The sequence below is a fragment of the Sphaeramia orbicularis genome, unplaced genomic scaffold, assembly GCF_902148855.1.
Source record: "Sphaeramia orbicularis unplaced genomic scaffold, fSphaOr1.1, whole genome shotgun sequence".
Taxonomy (NCBI): domain Eukaryota; kingdom Metazoa; phylum Chordata; class Actinopteri; order Kurtiformes; family Apogonidae; genus Sphaeramia; species Sphaeramia orbicularis.
Window position 1 is genome coordinate 88,920 of NW_021941458.1, and position 19,815 is coordinate 108,734.

The 19,815-nt window shown below is 42.9% G+C and overlaps 1 protein-coding gene across 1 annotated transcript in view; it reads left to right on the top strand.

The window, feature by feature from the left end:
• The window catches only part of LOC115415836 (semaphorin-6D-like), a 211,175-nt gene that overhangs the window by 1,560 nt on the left and 189,800 nt on the right, over positions 1-19,815 (top strand). Inside the window, 1 exon segment of the mRNA XM_030129485.1 lies at positions 10,921-11,035. Within this exon segment, the coding sequence (XP_029985345.1) occupies positions 10,921-11,035 (115 nt within the window).

Here is a 19,815-nt window from a genome sequence, read left to right on the forward strand (position 1 = left end):
GAGAGCAGCTCTATTAGTTCTATATGTGGAGCTGCAGGTGTCCCAGCTGGAATGAAAGCCATCTGTCACCTGAGGGTCCAGAGGGGACCATGTGTCAGCAGGTCCTGCCCAGAACGGAGAAACCAGTCTGTAAACGCAACACACTGGAGGACTGCACCAGTCTGTAAACGCAACACACTGGAGGACTGCACCAGTCTGTAAACGCAACACACTGGAGGACTGCACCAGTCTGTAAACGCAACACACTGGAGGACTGCACCAGACTGTAAACGCAACACACTGGAGGACTGCACCAGTCTGTAAACGCAACACACTGGAGGACTGCACCAGTCTGTAAACGCAACACACTGGAGGACTGCACCAGTCTGTAAACGCAACACACTGGAGGACTGCACCAGTCTGTAAACACAACACACTGGAGGACTGCACCAGTCTGTAAACGCAACACACTGGAGGACTGCACCAGTCTGTAAACGCAACACACTGGAGGACTGCACCAGTCTGTAAACACAACACACTGGAGGACTGCACCAGTCTGTAAACACAACACACTGGAGGACTGCACCAGTCTGTAAACACAACACACTGGAGGACTGCACCAGTCTGTAAACGCAACACACTGGAGGACTGCACCAGTCTGTAAACGCAACACACTGGAGGACTGCACCAGTCTGTAAACGCAACACACTGGAGGACTGCACCAGTCTGTAAACGCAACACACTGGAGGACTGCACCAGTCTGTAAACGCAACACACTGGAGGACTGCACCAGTCTGTGGAGGCATAATTCACAAATACTGGGTAGGAGATACACTGGAGAAAAAAAAAAACGTAAAAAAAACAGTAATATTCCGGCAGCAGGGGTGCCGAAAAAATACTGTAAAATAATGGAAAATAACCATCTCCTAAAAATATGGTAATTTTCCATAATTCAAATACAGTTTTTTGCCCTAACTTTACATGAGATTTTGCAAATTTTTTTTCCTTTTGCTTTTGTGTCCTCACTTACATTACTCAGAATTCAGCACAGGAAATGGAGTGTAGTTGTGCTCCATGTAGTCTGATGGTGGAGTGTAGCTCCGTGTAGTCTGATGGTGGGGTGTAGCTCCGTTTAGTCTGATGGTGGGGTGTAGCTCCGTTTAGTCTGATGGTGGGGTGTAGCTCCGTTTAGTCTGATGGTGGAGTGTAGCTCCATGTAGTCTGATGGTGGAGTGTAGCTCCGTTTAGTCTGATGGTGGAGTGTAGCTCCATGTAGTCTGATGGTGGAGTGTAGCTCCGTTTAGTCTGATGGTGGAGTGTAGCTCCGTTTAGTCTGATGGTGGGGTGTAGCTCCGTTTAGTCTGATGGTGGGGTGTAGCTCCGTTTAGTCTGATGGTGGAGTGTAGCTCCATGTAGTCTGATGGTGGAGTGTAGCTCCGTTTAGTCTGATGGTGGAGTGTAGCTCCATGTAGTCTGATGGTGGAGTGTAGCTCCGTTTAGTCTGATGGTGGAGTGTAGCTCCGTTTAGTCTGATGGTGGAGTGTAGCTCCGTTTAGTCTGATGGTGGAGTGTAGCTCCGTGTAGTCTGATGGTGGAGTGTAGCTCCGTTTAGTCTGATGGTGGAGTGTAGCTCCGTGTAGTCTGATGGTGGAGTGTAGCTCCGTGTAGTCTGATGGTGGAGTGTAGCTCCGTGTAGTCTGATGGTGGAGTGTAGCTCCGTGTAGTCTGATGGTGGAGTGTAGCTCCGTGTAGTCTGATGGTGGAGTGTAGCTCCGTGTAGTCTGATGGTGGAGTGTAGCTCCATGTAGTCTGATGGTGGAGTGTAGCTCCGTTTAGTCTGATGGTGGAGTGTAGCTCCATGTAGTCTGATGGTGGAGTGTAGCTCCGTTTAGTCTGATGGTGGAGTGTAGCTCCGTTTAGTCTGATGGTGGAGTGTAGCTCCGTTTAGTCTGATGGTGGAGTGTAGCTCCGTGTAGTCTGATGGTGGAGTGTAGCTCCGTTTAGTCTGATGGTGGAGTGTAGCTCCGTGTAGTCTGATGGTGGAGTGTAGCTCCGTGTAGTCTGATGGTGGAGTGTAGCTCCGTGTAGTCTGATGGTGGAGTGTAGCTCCGTGTAGTCTGATGGTGGAGTGTAGCTCCGTGTAGTCTGATGGTGGAGTGTAGCTCCGTGTAGTCTGATGCCGTGGCTGAGCTGGAGTGGGACAGTTTGGTCCATCCACAGAAGAAACTCCCCTGTTAAAGGCTGTACATCTTTGTTTAGATGCTAAAGAATTTCCTGTCCTTCCCCTTATTTCTTTAGTTTTTTTAACTTTTCTTGTCCAGCATCACCTTCCAAATGGCAGCATTTGAACCTAAGGCTGTAAGAAAATACCAGTTCAGCAATATATCACGATATTTCATTTCACAATACTGTATCAATATTAAAAAGTACTGCATAGATATTTTTAGGTTTTTATTCAAATGCAGATATGGAGGTTGATTTTAGTTTTTGTTTTTCTTTTTTGTTTATATTTATTTATTCTTATTTAACACTCATTTATTCAATAATGTTCGTTCCTTTGTTGGGATTGAACTCAAATAATGTTCTGATGTTAGTTCTGAACTGATAGAATATGAACATATGAACAGGATCTTACCAAATTTCAATTTCAACACATGAACATTTTGTGGTATGTATGAAAGTAAATCTGTCTCATCAGATTTTTTTTGCAGTTAAATTAAGTATCTGAATTTTTTTTTTTTTTTTTTGCACTGAAATTAAGTTGTTTTTTTGGGTTTTTTTTGCAAAATATTCAGACACAAAAAATTCAGATCGCACATCCGGGACACAAAGATAAGCAATGATTCTATCTCAAGTCAAACCGACTGCCAGCCAATCGACTTATGTTAAGTTGGTCATGTGACACTGAAAAAATTCAGACACTTAATTTCAGTGCAACGAAGTTCAGTGCTAGAAATTCAGTGGCTTTTCTAATTCAAAATCTAATGAGACAGATTTACTTCCATAAATATAACATTAGATCCGGTTAGGCTCAAATAAAAATGTGTTTAGTATTTGTGCAGATTTCTGCTGGAATTCAGTTCTTCAAAGAAATAATCATTTAAAAACAAAGAAACAAAGCCAATCAAAAACTGCCTTTTTAACAGTATCATGATATGTCGTATTGGGATCCTAGTATTGGGTTTTGTATCGTATGGGCACATTCTTGCTGATACACAGCCCTATATGAACCTATAATTTTGCAAATTACCAAATTTGATCTTTTACGTTGTACCTGCAGTCATTGCTATAAATGCCTGTAACTGTGTGCTTCCATCCTGTCATATACAGGCCTTTAGTTCTTTTCCCTGCTCGTCTGTGTTTCTATACATGCACCACAGCTGTGCATCCTTTAACTTTACTGCAGTTTAGTTCTCATATCTGTTTCAGCTGTTTTATTTTGGCTCAGCAGTCTGGCAAACAGAAAAGCATCACTGTCAAGACTCAACACCAGCAGTCCATCTGCGCTGTGTACTTATGGAAATACTTCTGCGTTATTATGTCAGTGTTCAGGTCAGCAGATGAGGTTTGAACAATAGGACAGCACATTCTCCCCATTTGTTATCGAGAAATCAGCTCAGCGAAGGAGTGTCACACCTTTTCATTAAAAAAAAACAAACAAAATAACTAAAGGTTGTATGTGGCCTAATGTGCCGGAGCCAAATGCAGATCCTTTCTGCTAATGTGCACTGGTGGAGGTGGACGAGCAGAGCAGGGAAAACTAGTCTGCAAAGATGCAGATGAGGCGCTGGTGTCACAGGAGTCAGTCTGATTTAAATAAAGGTTTCCTGGAAAGCATTTCCTGTCATACACGTGGGGAGGGGCCAAATGAGGACAACCAATCCAAAGCATCGTGTGGTCATCCCACACTAATGTTCATCTGCTTAAAGGGCACAAACCCTCAGCTTTGTGTCATCGGTGCCTTTAACCCAGACTGTCCAGCCTCAGAGGGTTCAACATTCAGCTACAGGTCTGATGTTTGTGGGTTTTTTCATTTTGAACCCTGTACACCAGGGCTGTCAAACATGCAGCCCTCCAGAGGTTCCAGTCTGACCCCTGGGATGAGTTTACAAAGAGCTGTGGAACTCATTTTAGTTCAGGTTCCTTAAACTCCTTCCATTGTTCTTTGATGCTTCCATACTTTCACATATATTTTACCAACACATTTCACTCCAGTTCATGACCACAGCTGACCGGTGGTCAGTCAGTCCAGCCGTTACTGTATGCAGATTGTTTCCACAATAATTTGTGTGAAACACTAGTTTCAACAAAGCCAGCTCTATCAAAGAATAAACCCCGACCGTCCATGTTTTCAGCTACAAAAATACACAGAACTGGGTGAGAATGAATGGCATCTGGATACATTTCCCAAAGCTTTGGATTTGTCCACTAAGCTCCAGGGCCACTGGTCCGATTCTTCAGGAAACACTTGATACAGAAAGTTCAGGAACCTGTAAAACAGGGAAAAAATGACTATGGCCAAGAAATATACTGGATAGGATTAAGAGATGGGAAAGATTTCATGGACCAAATTTGGTCTTCATGTCTGAATCCTTTCCATGTTAGGCCAAAACTTTTCAGTCGCCCCTCGTACTCTGAGTCCCTCCCACATGTCTGAGCTCCTCCCCCATCTCTAAGGCAGAGCCCGCCCACCCTGCAGAGGAAACACTTTTCGGCCGCTTGAACTCTTGACCTCATTTTTTGGTCATTACCCAGAGCTCATGACCATAGGTGAGGGTTGGAACGTAGATGGACCAGTAAACCTAGAGCTTCTCCTTTGGGCTTCGCTCCCTCTGCACCACAGCAGACCGGTTTAACGTCCACATCTCTGCAGACTCCGCCCCGATCCACCTGTGGACCTCCCACTCCATCCTACCCTCACTACTGAACAAGATCCTGAGATACTGTGGTGTAGAATGTCCTGCTGCAGGTGGTAGAGCTCTGGTCCCTCTGACGCTCTTCTCACTGTCCTCTGTAGTGTTGGATTTATGGCTCTGTCCTCCCTCATCCATGTGGCGGAGCTTCGTCCAGTAAATGCACACAGAGTCCAGTCAAAATCAGAGATCGAGCAGAACTGGAGCCGCACAAAGTGTTTATTCATGCAGAAAATAAACACGGAGTTGAAATCTGCAGAAACAACTGACTTTTGGCTCTGGGAGAACACTTTTATATGTCAGAAGTAGGTTGGGTTTAGCTACAAACCACACCCATTTTTATCATGTTTTAAACATTAATGTAGTCACACCTGAAACCCCCCTTTTCAGCTTGTCTCCAATAGGGTAAAGGCGGCCATACACTGTGCGATTATTTCGATGGTTGCACGCAGCTCCATCTCAAACTGTGCGAATCAATCCTAAAGTCAGGCTCACGAGTCACCCATGCGCGTATGCGACCTGACTGCTCACACTGTAGGACCATACACCAGAGGATACACCACACTGTAGGACCATACACCAGAGGACACACCACACTGTAGGACACACCACACTGTAGGACCATACACCAGAGGACACACCACACTGTAGGACCATACACCAGAGGACACACCACACTGTAGGACCATACACCAGAGGACACACCACACTGTAGGACCATACACCAGAGGATACACCACACTGTAGGACCATACACCAGAGGACACACCACACTGTAGGACCATACACCAGAGGACACACCACACTGTAGGACCATACACCAGAGGATACACCACACTGTAGGACCATACACCAGAGGATACACCACACTGTAGGACCATACACCAGAGGATACACCACACTGTAGGACCATACACCAGAGGATACACCACACTGTAGGACCATACACCAGAGGATACACCACACTGTAGGACCATACACCAGAGGACACACCACACTGTAGGACCATACACCAGAGGACGCACCACATGTTCCAGTGTTGTATTCAGAAATACAACGTTAAAATACTAAGGAATCCAGAAGTGCGTAGACGATTGTGTATTGGTGTGAGTCACCAAATGGTAGTGCTAAACACAAACCGACAAGCTGCTTTGGTAACATGTGCCATTATCTGTGAGGAATGAAAACAGAAGAAAAGACGACCACGTGTTTGGTGCAGGACTTGTTTGTCCAGACGTGGACAGTATGGGCTGTCAGTCCTACAGCAAAGGGAACTAGAGGGAAGCTGCAACAGATAAACTGCACTAGGCCAGTATCCAGCTACTGTTAGCTTGTATGCTACTGTACGCTTCTGTGTTGGCACATGCACAGTGTGAGAATCTGAGGCCCATGGGCTCGTGGCAGTGCTCTGACAGTGCCATACCCTCACCAGGAGCCAGCAGGATTTCAAACAGCTGCGTTTTCCTTGCGAACACACGATTGCTGGTGGTGAAATGGTCGTAGGTGTTCATGTCTTCTCCTTAGCCCATGTCCACTGCACCAAGCAGCACATACGATTAGAGGCACATCTGGCCCCATCCCAGAAAGAGTCGCACCAGTGAGAAATCGTCTCTAAAATCACACGGTGTATGGACGCCTTAAGGTCTTTTTGGTGTCTGTCAGGATTGGTCAGAACATACACATATGCAGCTAATTCCCAGTATTAGTTTATCATATATTGATATGAAACTTTTTCTCAGAAAATGTAAATTATTTCCCAGAATGTCCGAAGTTTCCACTCACGTGTACTTCTTTTCTACACCATGTTTTCCAAAACTTCCCGTGAGCTCACATGTTCTTTCTGCCCGCCCTGTTTTGTAACTTTGCATAAATCCACGTGTTCTTTCGACAGCTACACGTGTTCGTTCTTTCGTGGGTCTCCCAGGAAAAACCAGTCAGCGACTCTGGTACAATCCACACATGGCACTAAGAAGAACTTCTGGCATGCAAATGAATACAGGTTAAATACTTCTGAATACAAATTGAATACTTTTGATTAGAATACTGATTTTTTGACACCACAATACTTAAACTCCTCCCCCTGAGGCAGGACTTCCACCCTTTTCCAGCGGAGGACCCTGGCCTCAGATTTGGAGCTGCTGGTCTTCATCCCAGCTGCTTCATAATAAATGTAGTTGGTTAAAACTGATGTAGAGGCCACTCCAGTGTCTGCGTTTCACCACAGCATCACATACAATAGGAGACGACGTCCAGAGCGTTAAGTAACAGAATGACAGCTCGTCAGCAGAAGGGAATACCTGGTAACTGAAAAACTGCAGGAAAAAAACCTCCTTTAGGTAGATGTGAGCAGAGGCTCCTCCACGCTGACACTGGGTCTTTTTTCCATATCAGACTTCTCCGGCTGTTTCCCTTTTTTCTTTTCCTGGGCATAGACTCTGCTCCAGGCCATGGCTGTGTGGATGTGTTCAGTAGTGTGTTAGTGGCCTCCAGCCTCCCATCTGAAGGGGGGGGGGGTCTGCTGCTGCTGAATAGGCGGTCCCCATTAGAACTCCACCACCGTCTGAAATTAGACTGCCTACAGGGAGTCGTACATCCCCTGCCTGCTCGTCTCTAGTCGACTCTTTAAAGATTTAAAGGTCTAATGTTTGCCCCAGAAAGCCAAACCTCACAGCGCCGTCCGGTTCAGGGACTCCCTGCGGCTCCCAAGCCCCGCCCACTGCCCTCCCACTGCTCAACCACAGCCTATGAGCATCTGAAATTTTTGCTTCTGAATTTTTTGCATCTGAATTTTTGCTTCTGATTTTTTTTTTATTTCTAAATTTATGAACATATTAAAATTGAGACACAAAATTCAGATACTTAATTTCAGTGTAAAAAAAATTCAGTGCTAGAAATTCAGTGGCTTTTATATTTCAACATCTGATGAGACAGATTTACTTCCATATTTGTAGATTTGTTTCTGCTCACTGCTGCATGTTTTCAGATGACTGTGGTCCTGGATTGGTCATGGGCGTACATTTACTGGTAGAGGTTGTGTGTTTTGTCGACATGAACACTGAAATTTGATGCATTCCTATAAAGACCATGTGAGGGTTGTTGAAAAAAGCGAGTAACCCTCAGATCGTAAATGCACTGCACATATGAGATTGGAGGCAAAGTTTTCATGAATGCCACCACAGTGTAACCCAGTGGGTTCCAACCTTTTTTTTTTATTCCTGACTCCATTTTAACATCACACATTTCTGGCGACCCCAGACATTCAAAACAGAGACTTTTTTTTTTTTTTTGCTAAAATCAATTTCTTTTTGATCATGTAATAGTTTGCTATAATACGTTGCAAATAAACATTAATTTTAGACAACATTTAGGCAATAGAATGTAAAGTTTTATTAGTAAGTTTTAATTTTTTTGATTTTTTTTTTTAATCAATTCAGTGCTTCAGTTTCAGCCTCAGAGTTTGTCATCTCCTTTTTTTCTCTCTCAACTCACCATATGTTGTTATTAGTAATTTTTATTCATTTTTTTAATCAATTACTAGAAATATATGCCGACCCCAGACATTCAAACAAAGACTTTTTTTTTTGTGCTAAAATTAATTTGTTTGAATGAATGAATGAATGGATTCATTCATTCATTCATTCATTTTTGATCATGTAATAGTTTTCTATAATATGTTGCAAATAAATGTTAATTTTAGAGTGCATTTAGGCTATATAATATACATTTTTATTAGTAAGTTTTAATTATTTTTAAAGTTTTTTATCAAGTACTATAAATTTGAGGCGACCCCATTTGAATTCCAGGCGACCCCATGGTTGACAAACACTGCTCTAATGACTCTTAATCACTTGTAAACTCTGTGAAGGTTGAGGGTCACTTCTGTTAATAGTTCTGTTGACAGGCGTTGGTTTCAGCGCTGTGGTCCAGGTCCAAGGACAGTCCCCGTCAGTCCCACACAGCTCTGCACTCACCACACTGACCTTTGGGAAACCACTGTATTGATCCGGACTGACACTGTTTATATCAGTGCAGGTATTTTTAGCTCAGCGGCCAATAGGACATGAGTTCCTGCGGAGGCCCTGTGTCCGCCGCCGTCTGCATTAGCAGTTTCTTTAAACATCTTCTTTAGCAAAACTACCAGTCAGATTCATGTCAGTTTTTCTATGTCACTTCCTTGGGACAATGTCTACAAAGTTTGTTCACAGTTTTGAGAATTTGTGTTTTTTTTAATATTTCTGATGAAATTTTAGAAATAATAAAAATGTGCCTTTACTCATAATGGTCTGTACTTGGATGGTTTATATCAGAGCTGTCAAACTCATTTTAGTTCAGTTCCATATTTATCCCAATTTGATCTCAAACGGGCCAGAACCAGTAAAATAATGACTTAATAACCTATAACTAATGACAAATCCAAGCTTTTCTTTTTGTTTTAGTACAAAAAAAAACCCAATTAAGTTATGAAAATATTTACATTTTACAAAAAAGATGTGAATCCTACTATAATGGACGTTCTGTGTGTCTTTGTCCGGCACATGTTGCAGCTCAGGAGGGCATATGGGTGCAATGCCACTGTTGCACCACAGGAGGGCGCTATCGTACAATGGCACCACGGGTACAATGCTGCTAGTAACCTGAAAAAACAGAAATTTGATTTGGAAACCTTAGTGAAATGTTAATATTCTGCCTGGACTTATTATTTCTACATGTGCATTTACACACAGTGTTCCATAAACATTTGGGAACAGACAGAATATTTGTTCAAAGTGCACATTTCAGGTTGTTCATCTTTGTTTTCATTTATGTATTTATTTGCATTTTATTGTGAAAGAATAGTTTTGTAAATGTAAATATTTTCACAGTGTAATGTGATTTTTTTCACTTCAATTTTTTCCACATAATTTTTCACAAAGAAAATTTGTCATTGTTATTATTTATGGGTTTATTGCACAGGTGTCAAACATCCGACCCGCCAAATGGTCCAGTCTGGCCTGTAGGATGGATTTATGACATGCAAAAATGACACTGAAGATATTAACAACCAATCCTTTTACTTTAGGGTCCATAAAAAGCCCTACTTTAGTCTCAAGTGGGTCAGATCAGTAAAATACTACCATAAAAACCTAAAAATAATGACAATTCCAAATTTTTCCTCTGTTTTAGTGTAAGAAAAGTGAAATTACATGAAAATGTGTAAATTTACAAACTAGCCTTTCACAAAAAAATTTGAAAAACTAGAAATGTCTTAAGAGAAGTAAGTGTAATTTTACTAACATTCTGCCAGTTACTCAAACATTTGGTAAATTTGCAGGTCCATTGTGATCTGTAAGTTGTAATGCACATTTACAAATGATAAGCAGAGGCAAAAAAGAGTTAAAATTGCACTTATTTTTCTTAATTAATGTCATTTTTTTCATGGTTGTTCATGTCATTCACATTTTTAAAAGGACAGTTTATAGATGTAAACGTTGCCATCATGTAATTTTACTCTGTTCACTATAAAACACACTGAAATGTTTGGAGTGTGCATTACTGATATATTATTATGTCATTAATGTAGTGTTCCGGCCCACTGCAGACCATGTTGGGAGGATGTGGAACTGAACTAAAATGAGTTTGACAGCCCTGGGTTGTTGTTCTTTTGACTGTCGATCACATTGGTCTGTATGTGGAACCTGAACCAAAATGACTGTTCAGGTTCAGTTATGCACTTTCATCCTGCAGGGCCGCAATGGAACCTTTGGGGGAGGGGGCCAGATTTGGGCCCCTGGACGCACGTTTGACAGCCCTGATGTAAATGGTTATTAACGTCAGTATAGTTCCTTTTGAGCACTGATAGGAGGTCATATATGGACTTGGACTGAATTCGTTGAACTGTCCTGCTTTGACACTGTGGTACCAGGTCCTTCACAGTCTGACCCGTCTGTAATGCAGCCCATTACAGACCTGTAGACTTGTGCCTGAGTGGATCATGTCCGTCCCACACAGAACCCTCCGTCTGAACTCTGTTTCTCTGCTCTTTCCACAGCCTCGTACCTCTATCCCAGCTTCCAGGGGCTGATGTCAGATAATGACACCGTGCGTTTGGGTTTGGACTTCCAGAGGATGCTGCGGATCAACCACGTGCTCTACATCGCTGCACGGTCAGTTCAACATGACCTGGTTTTGTTTGTTTTTCAGTCTGATCCACAGTCTGTTTGATTTCTACGGCTACGTTCACACTGCAGGTAAATGTGGACCAAATCTGATTTATTCACCCATATGTGACCTGGATCTGATCTGTTAAAGACCAAAGAACAGCACTGATCTGACCCGGACCACTGTCATATGTGGTCCTAAATCTGACCCGGACCACTGTCATATGTGGTCCTAAATCTGACCCGGACCACTGTCATATGTGGTCCTAAATCTGACCCGGACCACTGTCACGTGTGGTCCTACATCTGACCCAGACCACTGTCACATGCGGTCCAAAATCTGACCCGGACCACTGTCATATGTGGTCCTAAATCTGACCCGGACCACTCTCATATGTGGTCCTAAATCTGACCTGGACCACTTTCATATGCGGTCCTAAATCTGACCCAAACCACTGTCATATGTGGTCCTAAATCTGACCTGGACCACTTTCATATGCGGTCCTAAATCTGACCCAGACCACTGTCATATGTGGTCCTAAATCTGACCCGGACCGTGTTCATATGTGGTCCTAAATCTGACCCGGACCACTGTCATATGCTGTCCTAAATCTGACCCGGGCCACTGTCATATGTGGTCCTAAATCTGACCCGGGCCACTGTCACATGCGGTCCTAAATCTGACCCGGACCACTGTCACATGCGGTCCTAAATCTGACCCAGACCACTGTCACATGCGGTCCTAAATCTGACCCAGACCACTGTCATATGTGGTCCTAAATCTGACCTGGACCACTGTCATATGTGGTCCTAAATCTGACCCGGACCACTGTCACATGCGGTCCTAAATCTGACCCGGACCACTGTCACATGCGGTCCTAAATCTGACCCGGACCACTGTCACATGTGGTCCTAAATCTGACCCGGACCACTGTCACATGTGGTCCTAAATCTGACCCCGACCACTGTCACATGCGGTCCTAAATCTGACCCGGACCACTGTCATATGTGGTCCTAAATCTGACCCGGACCACTGTCACATGCGGTCCTAAATCTGACCCGGACCACTGTCATATGTGGTCCTAAATCTGACCCGGACCACTGTCACATGCGGTCCTAAATCTGACCCGGACCACTGTCACATGCGGTCCTAAATCTGACCCGGACCACTGTCACATGCGGTCCTAAATCTGACCCGGACCACTGTCACATGCGGTCCTAAATCTGACCCGGACCACTGTCACATGCGGTCCTAAATCTGACCCGGACCACTGTCACATGCGGTCCTAAATCTGACCCGGACCACTGTCACATGCGGTCCTAAATCTGACCCGGACCACTGTCATATGTGGTCCTAAATCTGACCCGGACCACTGTCACATGTGGTCCTAAATCTGACCCGGACCACTGTCATATGTGGTCCTAAATCTGACCCGGACCACTGTCATATGTGGTCCTAAATCTGACCCGGACCACTGTCATATGTGGTCCTAAATCTGACCCGGACCACTGTCATATGTGGTCCTAAATCTGACCCGGACCACTGTCACGTGTGGTCCTACATCTGACCCAGACCACTGTCACATGCGGTCCAAAATCTGACCCGGACCACTGTCATATGTGGTCCTAAATCTGACCCGGACCACTCTCATATGTGGTCCTAAATCTGACCTGGACCACTTTCATATGCGGTCCTAAATCTGACCCGGACCACTGTCATATGTGGTCCTAAATCTGACCCGGACCACTGTCATATGTGGTCCTAAATCTGACCCAGACCACTGTCATATGTGGTCCTATATCTGACCCGGACCGTGTTCATATGCGGTCCTAAATCTGACCCGGACCACTTTCATATGCTGTCCTAAATCTGACCCGGGCCACTGTCATATGTGGTCCTAAATCTGACCCGGGCCACTGTCACATGCGGTCCTAAATCTGACCCGGACCACTGTCACATGCGGTCCTAAATCTGACCCAGACCACTGTCACATGCGGTCCTAAATCTGACCCAGACCACTGTCATATGTGGTCCTAAATCTGACCTGGACCACTGTCATATGTGGTCCTAAATCTGACCCGGACCACTGTCACATGCGGTCCTAAATCTGACCCGGACCACTGTCACATGCGGTCCTAAATCTGACCCGGACCACTGTCACATGTGGTCCTAAATCTGACCCGGACCACTGTCACATGCGGTCCTAAATCTGACCCCGACCACTGTCACATGCGGTCCTAAATCTGACCCGGACCACTGTCATATGTGGTCCTAAATCTGACCCGGACCACTGTCATATGCGGTCCTAAATCTGACCCGGACCACTGTCACATGCGGTCCTAAATCTGACCCGGACCACTGTCACATGCGGTCCTAAATCTGACCCGGACCACTGTCACATGCGGTCCTAAATCTGACCCGGACCACTGTCACATGCGGTCCTAAATCTGACCCGGACCACTGTCATATGTGGTCCTAAATCTGACCCGGACCACTGTCACATGTGGTCCTAAATCTGACCCGGACCACTGTCACATGTGGTCCTAAATCTGACCCGGACCACTGTCATATGTGGTCCTAAATCTGACCCGGACCACTGTCATATGTGGTCCTAAATCTGACCCGGACCACTGTCACGTGTGGTCCTAAATCTGACCCAGACCACTGTCACATGCGGTCCAAAATCTGACCCGGACCACTGTCATATGTGGTCCTAAATCTGACCCGGACCACTCTCATATGTGGTCCTAAATCTGACCTGGACCACTTTCATATGCGGTCCTAAATCTGACCCAAACCACTGTCATATGTGGTCCTAAATCTGACCTGGACCACTTTCATATGCGGTCCTAAATCTGACCCAGACCACTGTCATATGTGGTCCTAAATCTGACCCGGACCGTGTTCATATGCGGTCCTAAATCTGACCCGGACCACTTTCATATGCTGTCCTAAATCTGACCCGGGCCACTGTCATATGTGGTCCTAAATCTGACCCGGGCCACTGTCACATGCGGTCCTAAATCTGACCCGGACCACTGTCACATGCGGTCCTAAATCTGACCCGGACCACTGTCATATGCGGTCCTAAATCTGACCCGGACCACTGTCACATGCGGTCCTAAATCTGACCCGGACCACTGTCACATGTGGTCCTAAATCTGACCCGGACCACTGTCACATGTGGTCCTAAATCTGACCCGGACCACTGTCACATGCGGTCCTAAATCTGACCCGGACCACTGTCACATGCGGTCCTAAATCTGACCCAGACCACTGTCACATGCGGTCCTAAATCTGACCCGGACCACTGTCACATGCGGTCCTAAATCTGACCCGGACCACTGTCACATGCGGTCCTAAATCTGACCCGGACCACTGTCACATGCGGTCCTAAATCTGACCCGGACCACTGTCACATGCGGTCCTAAATCTGACCCGGACCACTGTCACATGCGGTCCTAAATCTGACCCGGACCACTGTCACATGCGGTCCTAAATCTGACCCGGACCACTGTCACATGCGGTCCTAAATCTGAACAGTATTTTTCTTTGGAAAAAAACAAAACCAAAAAAAAACATTTCTTTAAAAAATGGAATTTTCTGGTTCTTCGCAGTTCCAGTTTTTTCCTGTTCTTTTCCATTTGACATGTCAATTTATTATATTATATTTTTTTTTTTTTTACAGTATTAAACTTTAAATTAACAGTTTAATCTCATAAATAGAAAAGAAATATTTGTGAAATTATGACACATTTGCAAATGTATTTGAACTGTATTTTTCTGTGAAAAAAGAAAAAAATTCTTTTAAAAAATGTAAATTTTCTGGTTCTTCACAGTTACATTTTTTTCCTGTTCTTTTCCATTTTTCATGTAAAATCACAGTCTGTTTGTGTCATTTCATTGATATTTTCCTGTATCTTAAAAATACAGGAAAACTCTGTCCAATGAACAGTGAAAATTCTGTTCAATTACAGATTTTTTTTACAGTGCAGTGGGTTAACCTTGGGTCCATAGCTTCTTTAGTCCATTGCTATCAAGAACATTTTTGACATTTTGAGCTCGTCATGTGAACTGTAAATTTCCCAGCATGCACCTCTGGGTCAGCAGCCTGTATTTCATCCACTAGACCAGTGTTCTTGATGGGAAATGGCACCCACTTGAACACAGTCTGTACTGCAGTTCTGTCAGACTCCTGTTAGTTCAGTTCCACATTCGCTTCAGTTTGATCTGCAGTGGACCAGACCAGTCAAATAAGAACAGTGAAAAAAGGAACATTCTATTCTGATCAGGTTTACATCTACAAAGTTTCCTTAAAAATCTGAATAACATGAACAACTTAAGTTTCCTGAAGAAAAACAAGTGTAATTTGACCAATATTCTGCCTCAGCTGATCAGTTTCTCATTCACACGTGCAACCACAAACAATCACACAAAACATTTAATAACAGACAGAATATTGGAAAAATTGCATTTACTTTTCTTCAGACATTTCCATTTGTTCAGATTATTCACATTTTTTGTAAAAGTATAGTTTGGTAATGTAAACATTTTCATGAAATTTTACTTTTTTGTACCAAAAAAACACCAAAGAGAAAATGTGTTGTCATTATTTATAGGTTATTATGATCATATTTTACTGGTTCTGACCCACTTCACATCTAATTGGTCTGTATGTGGAACCTGAATTAAAAGGTTTTTGACACCAATGATTGCTAATATCTTCAGTATAATTTTTGCATTTCACAAATTCATCCTGCAGGGCCGGACTGGACCCTTTGGGGGGGCAGATTTGGCCCCTGGGACGCATGTTTGACACCTGTGCCATACGGAGTTTTGCAGTAGACAAATAAATTAGTTTAATATTTATCCATTAACAGATTTTTAAGTTTGAATTCCTCTTTTAACCCAAACGTTTACAACAGGGGTGTCAAACATGCGTCCCTGGGGCCAAATCCGGCCCACCAGAGCATCCAGTCCGGCCCCTGGGATGAATTTATGAAATGCACAATGACACTGAAGACGTGAACAGTCAAGGATGTTCAAATCATTCCAGGTCAATTCAATCTCAAGTGGGTCAGACCAGTCAAATACTATCAGAATAACCTGGAAATGATAACGAAAACTACAAATTATTCTGTGTTGTATAAAAAAAAAAGAAGTAAAATTACACAACAATGTTTCCATTTACAGACTAGCCTTTAACAAAAAATGTGAGAGAAGATATGAACAGTCCTTTTAGTTCAGGTTCCACATTCAGAACAATTCAATCTGCAGTGGGCGGGACCAGTCAAATACGATCAGAATAACAGAAAAATAATGACAACTGACAATGTTTGTCTTTGGAAATGTAAATATTTTCATGCATTTACGTATAATTTCACAAAAAATGAGAATAACCTGAACAAATATGAACAACCTGAAATGTCTTAAGAGAAGTCAGTACAATTTGAACAATATTCTGTCCGTTCTTAAATGTTGTGTGTGTTGTAGATCCACTGTGATCTGTACGTTCTACTGAACATGTGGAAATGAGAAACTGAGGCAGAGTAGGGTTCAAATTACACTGATTTTATTCAGTTTGTTCATGTTATGCACATTGTCTGAAAGGATAGTTTGTAGATGGAAACCTGTTCACAATGGAAATTTACTTTTTTCACTCTGAAACATATAGAAAAGTTTGGAGTTGACATTATTTCTACATTATTCTGTTATTTGACTGGTCCGGCCCACTGCAGATCAGACTGAGCTGAATGTGGAACTGAACTAACAGGAGTTTGAGAACCCTGGTTTACAGCGTCCTGTCTGCACATGCTCTGTCCACTCGTGTCTGCACCTCATATATGTGGTTCTGTTCTCATATATGTGGTTCTGTTCTCATATATGTGGTTCTGCTCTCATATATGTGGTTCTATTCTCATATATGTGGTTCTATTCTCATATATGTGGTTCTGCTCTTATATATGTGGTTCTATTCTCATATATGTGGTTCTGTTCTCATATATGTGGTTCTGTTCTCATATATGTGGTTCTATTCTCATATATGTGGTTCTATTCTCATATATGTGGTTCTGCTCTCATATATGTGGTTCTATTCTCATATATGTGGTTCTGTTCTCATATATGTGGTTCTATTCTCATATATGTGGTTCTGTTCTCATATATGTGGTTCTGTTCTCATATGTGGTTCTGTTCTCATATATGTGGTTCTGTTCTCATATATGTGGTTCTGCTCTCATATATGTGGTTCTGTTCTCATATATGTGGTTCTGTTCTCATATATGTGGTTCTGTTCTCATATGTGGTTCTGTTCTCATATATGTGGTTCTGTTCTCATATGTGGTTCTGTTCTCATATATGTGGTTCTGCTCTCATATATGTGGTTCTGTTCTCATATATGTGGTTCTATTCTCATATATGTGGTTCTGTTCTCATATATGTGGTTCTGCTCTCATATATGTGGTTCTGTTCTCATATATGTGGTTCTGCTGTTATATATGTGGTTCTGTTCTCATATATGTGGTTCTGTATTTGGTTCTGCTCTCATGTATTTGGTTCTGTTCTCATATATGTGGTTCTGTATTTGGTTCTGTTCTCATATATGTGGTTCTGTATTTGGTTCTGTTCTCATGTATTTGGTTCTGTTCTCATATATGTGGTTCTGTTCTCACGTATTTGGTTCTGTTCTCATGTATGTGGTTCTGTTCTCATGTATTTGGTTCTGCTCTCATGTATTTGGTTCTGTTCTCATATATGTGGTTCTGTATTTGGTTCTGTTCTCATGTATTTGGTTCTGTTCTCATATATGTGGTTCTGTATTTGGTTCTGTTCTCATGTATTTGGTTCTGCTCTCATGTATTTGGTTCTGTTCTCATATATGTGGTTCTGTATTTGGTTCTGTTCTCATATATGTGGTTCTGTATTTGGTTCTGTTCTCATGTATTTGGTTCTGTTCTCATATATGTGGTTCTGTTCTCACGTATTTGGTTCTGTTCTCATGTATGTGGTTCTGTTCTCATGTATTTGGTTCTGTTCTCATATATGTGGTTCTGTTCTCACGTATTTGGTTCTGTTCTCATGTATGTGGTTCTGTTCTCATGTATTTGGTTCTGCTCTCATATATGTGGTTCTGTATTTGGTTCTGTTCTCATATATGTGGTTCTGTATTTGGTTCTGTTCTCATGTATTTGGTTCTGCTCTCATGTATTTGGTTCTGTTCTCATATATGTGGTTCTGTATTTGGTTCTGTTCTCATGTATTTGGTTCTGTTCTCATGTATTTGGTTCTGTTCTCATGTATGTGGTTCTGTTCTCATGTATTTGGTTCTGTTCTCATGTATGTGGTTCTGTTCTCATGTATTTGGTTCTGTTCTCATGTATGTGGTTCTGTTCTCATGTATTTGGTTCTGTTCTCATGTATGTGGTTCTGTTCTCATGTATTTGGTTCTGCTCTCAGCCTAATTGCATGTCGTTCCCCTCTGGATCCTCATGTCGCAGGTTAATTATCGCAGAAGTACGAGGTTGTCCTCTTCCACCTGTTTTTGTGGCGCTAAATAAATCTTGCCCCATTTTTTGGCTCTGGCCCAAACTGTGGTTCTCCTACTGCCAACGAGTGCATCTGAAACACTACTGAAGCTTTTAACGGACCCAAATGGACCTGCTGCTTTCCACAGCTTCAGACCGCATGATTTTGTCCACTTCTGTTCAGTTTTGTTCATTTTTTTTTATTATTGTTTTGCTTGATTTCTGTTCAGTTTTGTTAATTTTTTAAAATTATTTTGCTTGATTTTTGTTCGATTTTGTTCATTTTTTTCGTTATTTTTTCAATTTGTCTTTGGTTTTGTTCATTTTGTTCATTATTTTTTCCATTTCTCTTTGGTTTTGTTCATTTTTTTAGTCCTCAGCCCACTTCACAAAGCCACTCATACAGGCCGCGTCAAAACTAGAAAGACTCATCAAGTTTGTTCAAGTTGTGAATTTGAAAGTCAATAAACCTGTCCTGTCCTGACTCAGAGTTGTATTAGGGCCACAGAAGAAAGTAAAACACCTGTCACTATGAGAATTAAGTTGTACAATTTGGAGAATAAAGTCATAATATAATGAGAATAAAGCCGTACCCACTTATCAAATAATGGAGAAACTGGAACATTTTGGGAAGTTGTACTTTCATTTGAGGTTTGCGCACAAAGGCCAAATACTGAGCCTATTAGCCCTGCCCACCAAATACTGAGCCTATTAGCCCCTCCCAACAAATACTGAGCCTATTAGCCCCGCCCACCATCAACATATTATCATTAGTTGAAGAACTTTGAAGAGAGTTTGCACATGTTTGGGAGCTGATTTGGATCAAACTGCCTCATTTGTGGAGAAGGAACTGACGAAGTGTGGGTCTGCAGGACTATGAGTGGAACCAGCAGAACTATACATGAGTATATATATATATTTACTACCAACAGTGATGTGCACGCAACTGGGAGGTAAAACCAGTGTTCCCAGCTCCAGCTGAACTCTGCGGTGTCGCCCGCTGTAGCTCCGCCCACTTCCATCTGCCTCACCCAGCTGAGGAAACTCAAAGGGAGCAGGTAGATCCACAAGCACTGTGTCTGTAGGTGATAGTCCAGGGGAAGTCCTCCTGGAGGTTTAAAGGGTCTGCAGCACCAGACCACATGAGGACTGTTCTGTTTTTACACACCGCTAAGGCAACAGGCACGCAGGCTAACTATACTGAGAAGCTAGGCTAACTGTACTGAGAAGGTAGGCTAACTGTACTGAGAAGGTAGGCTAAC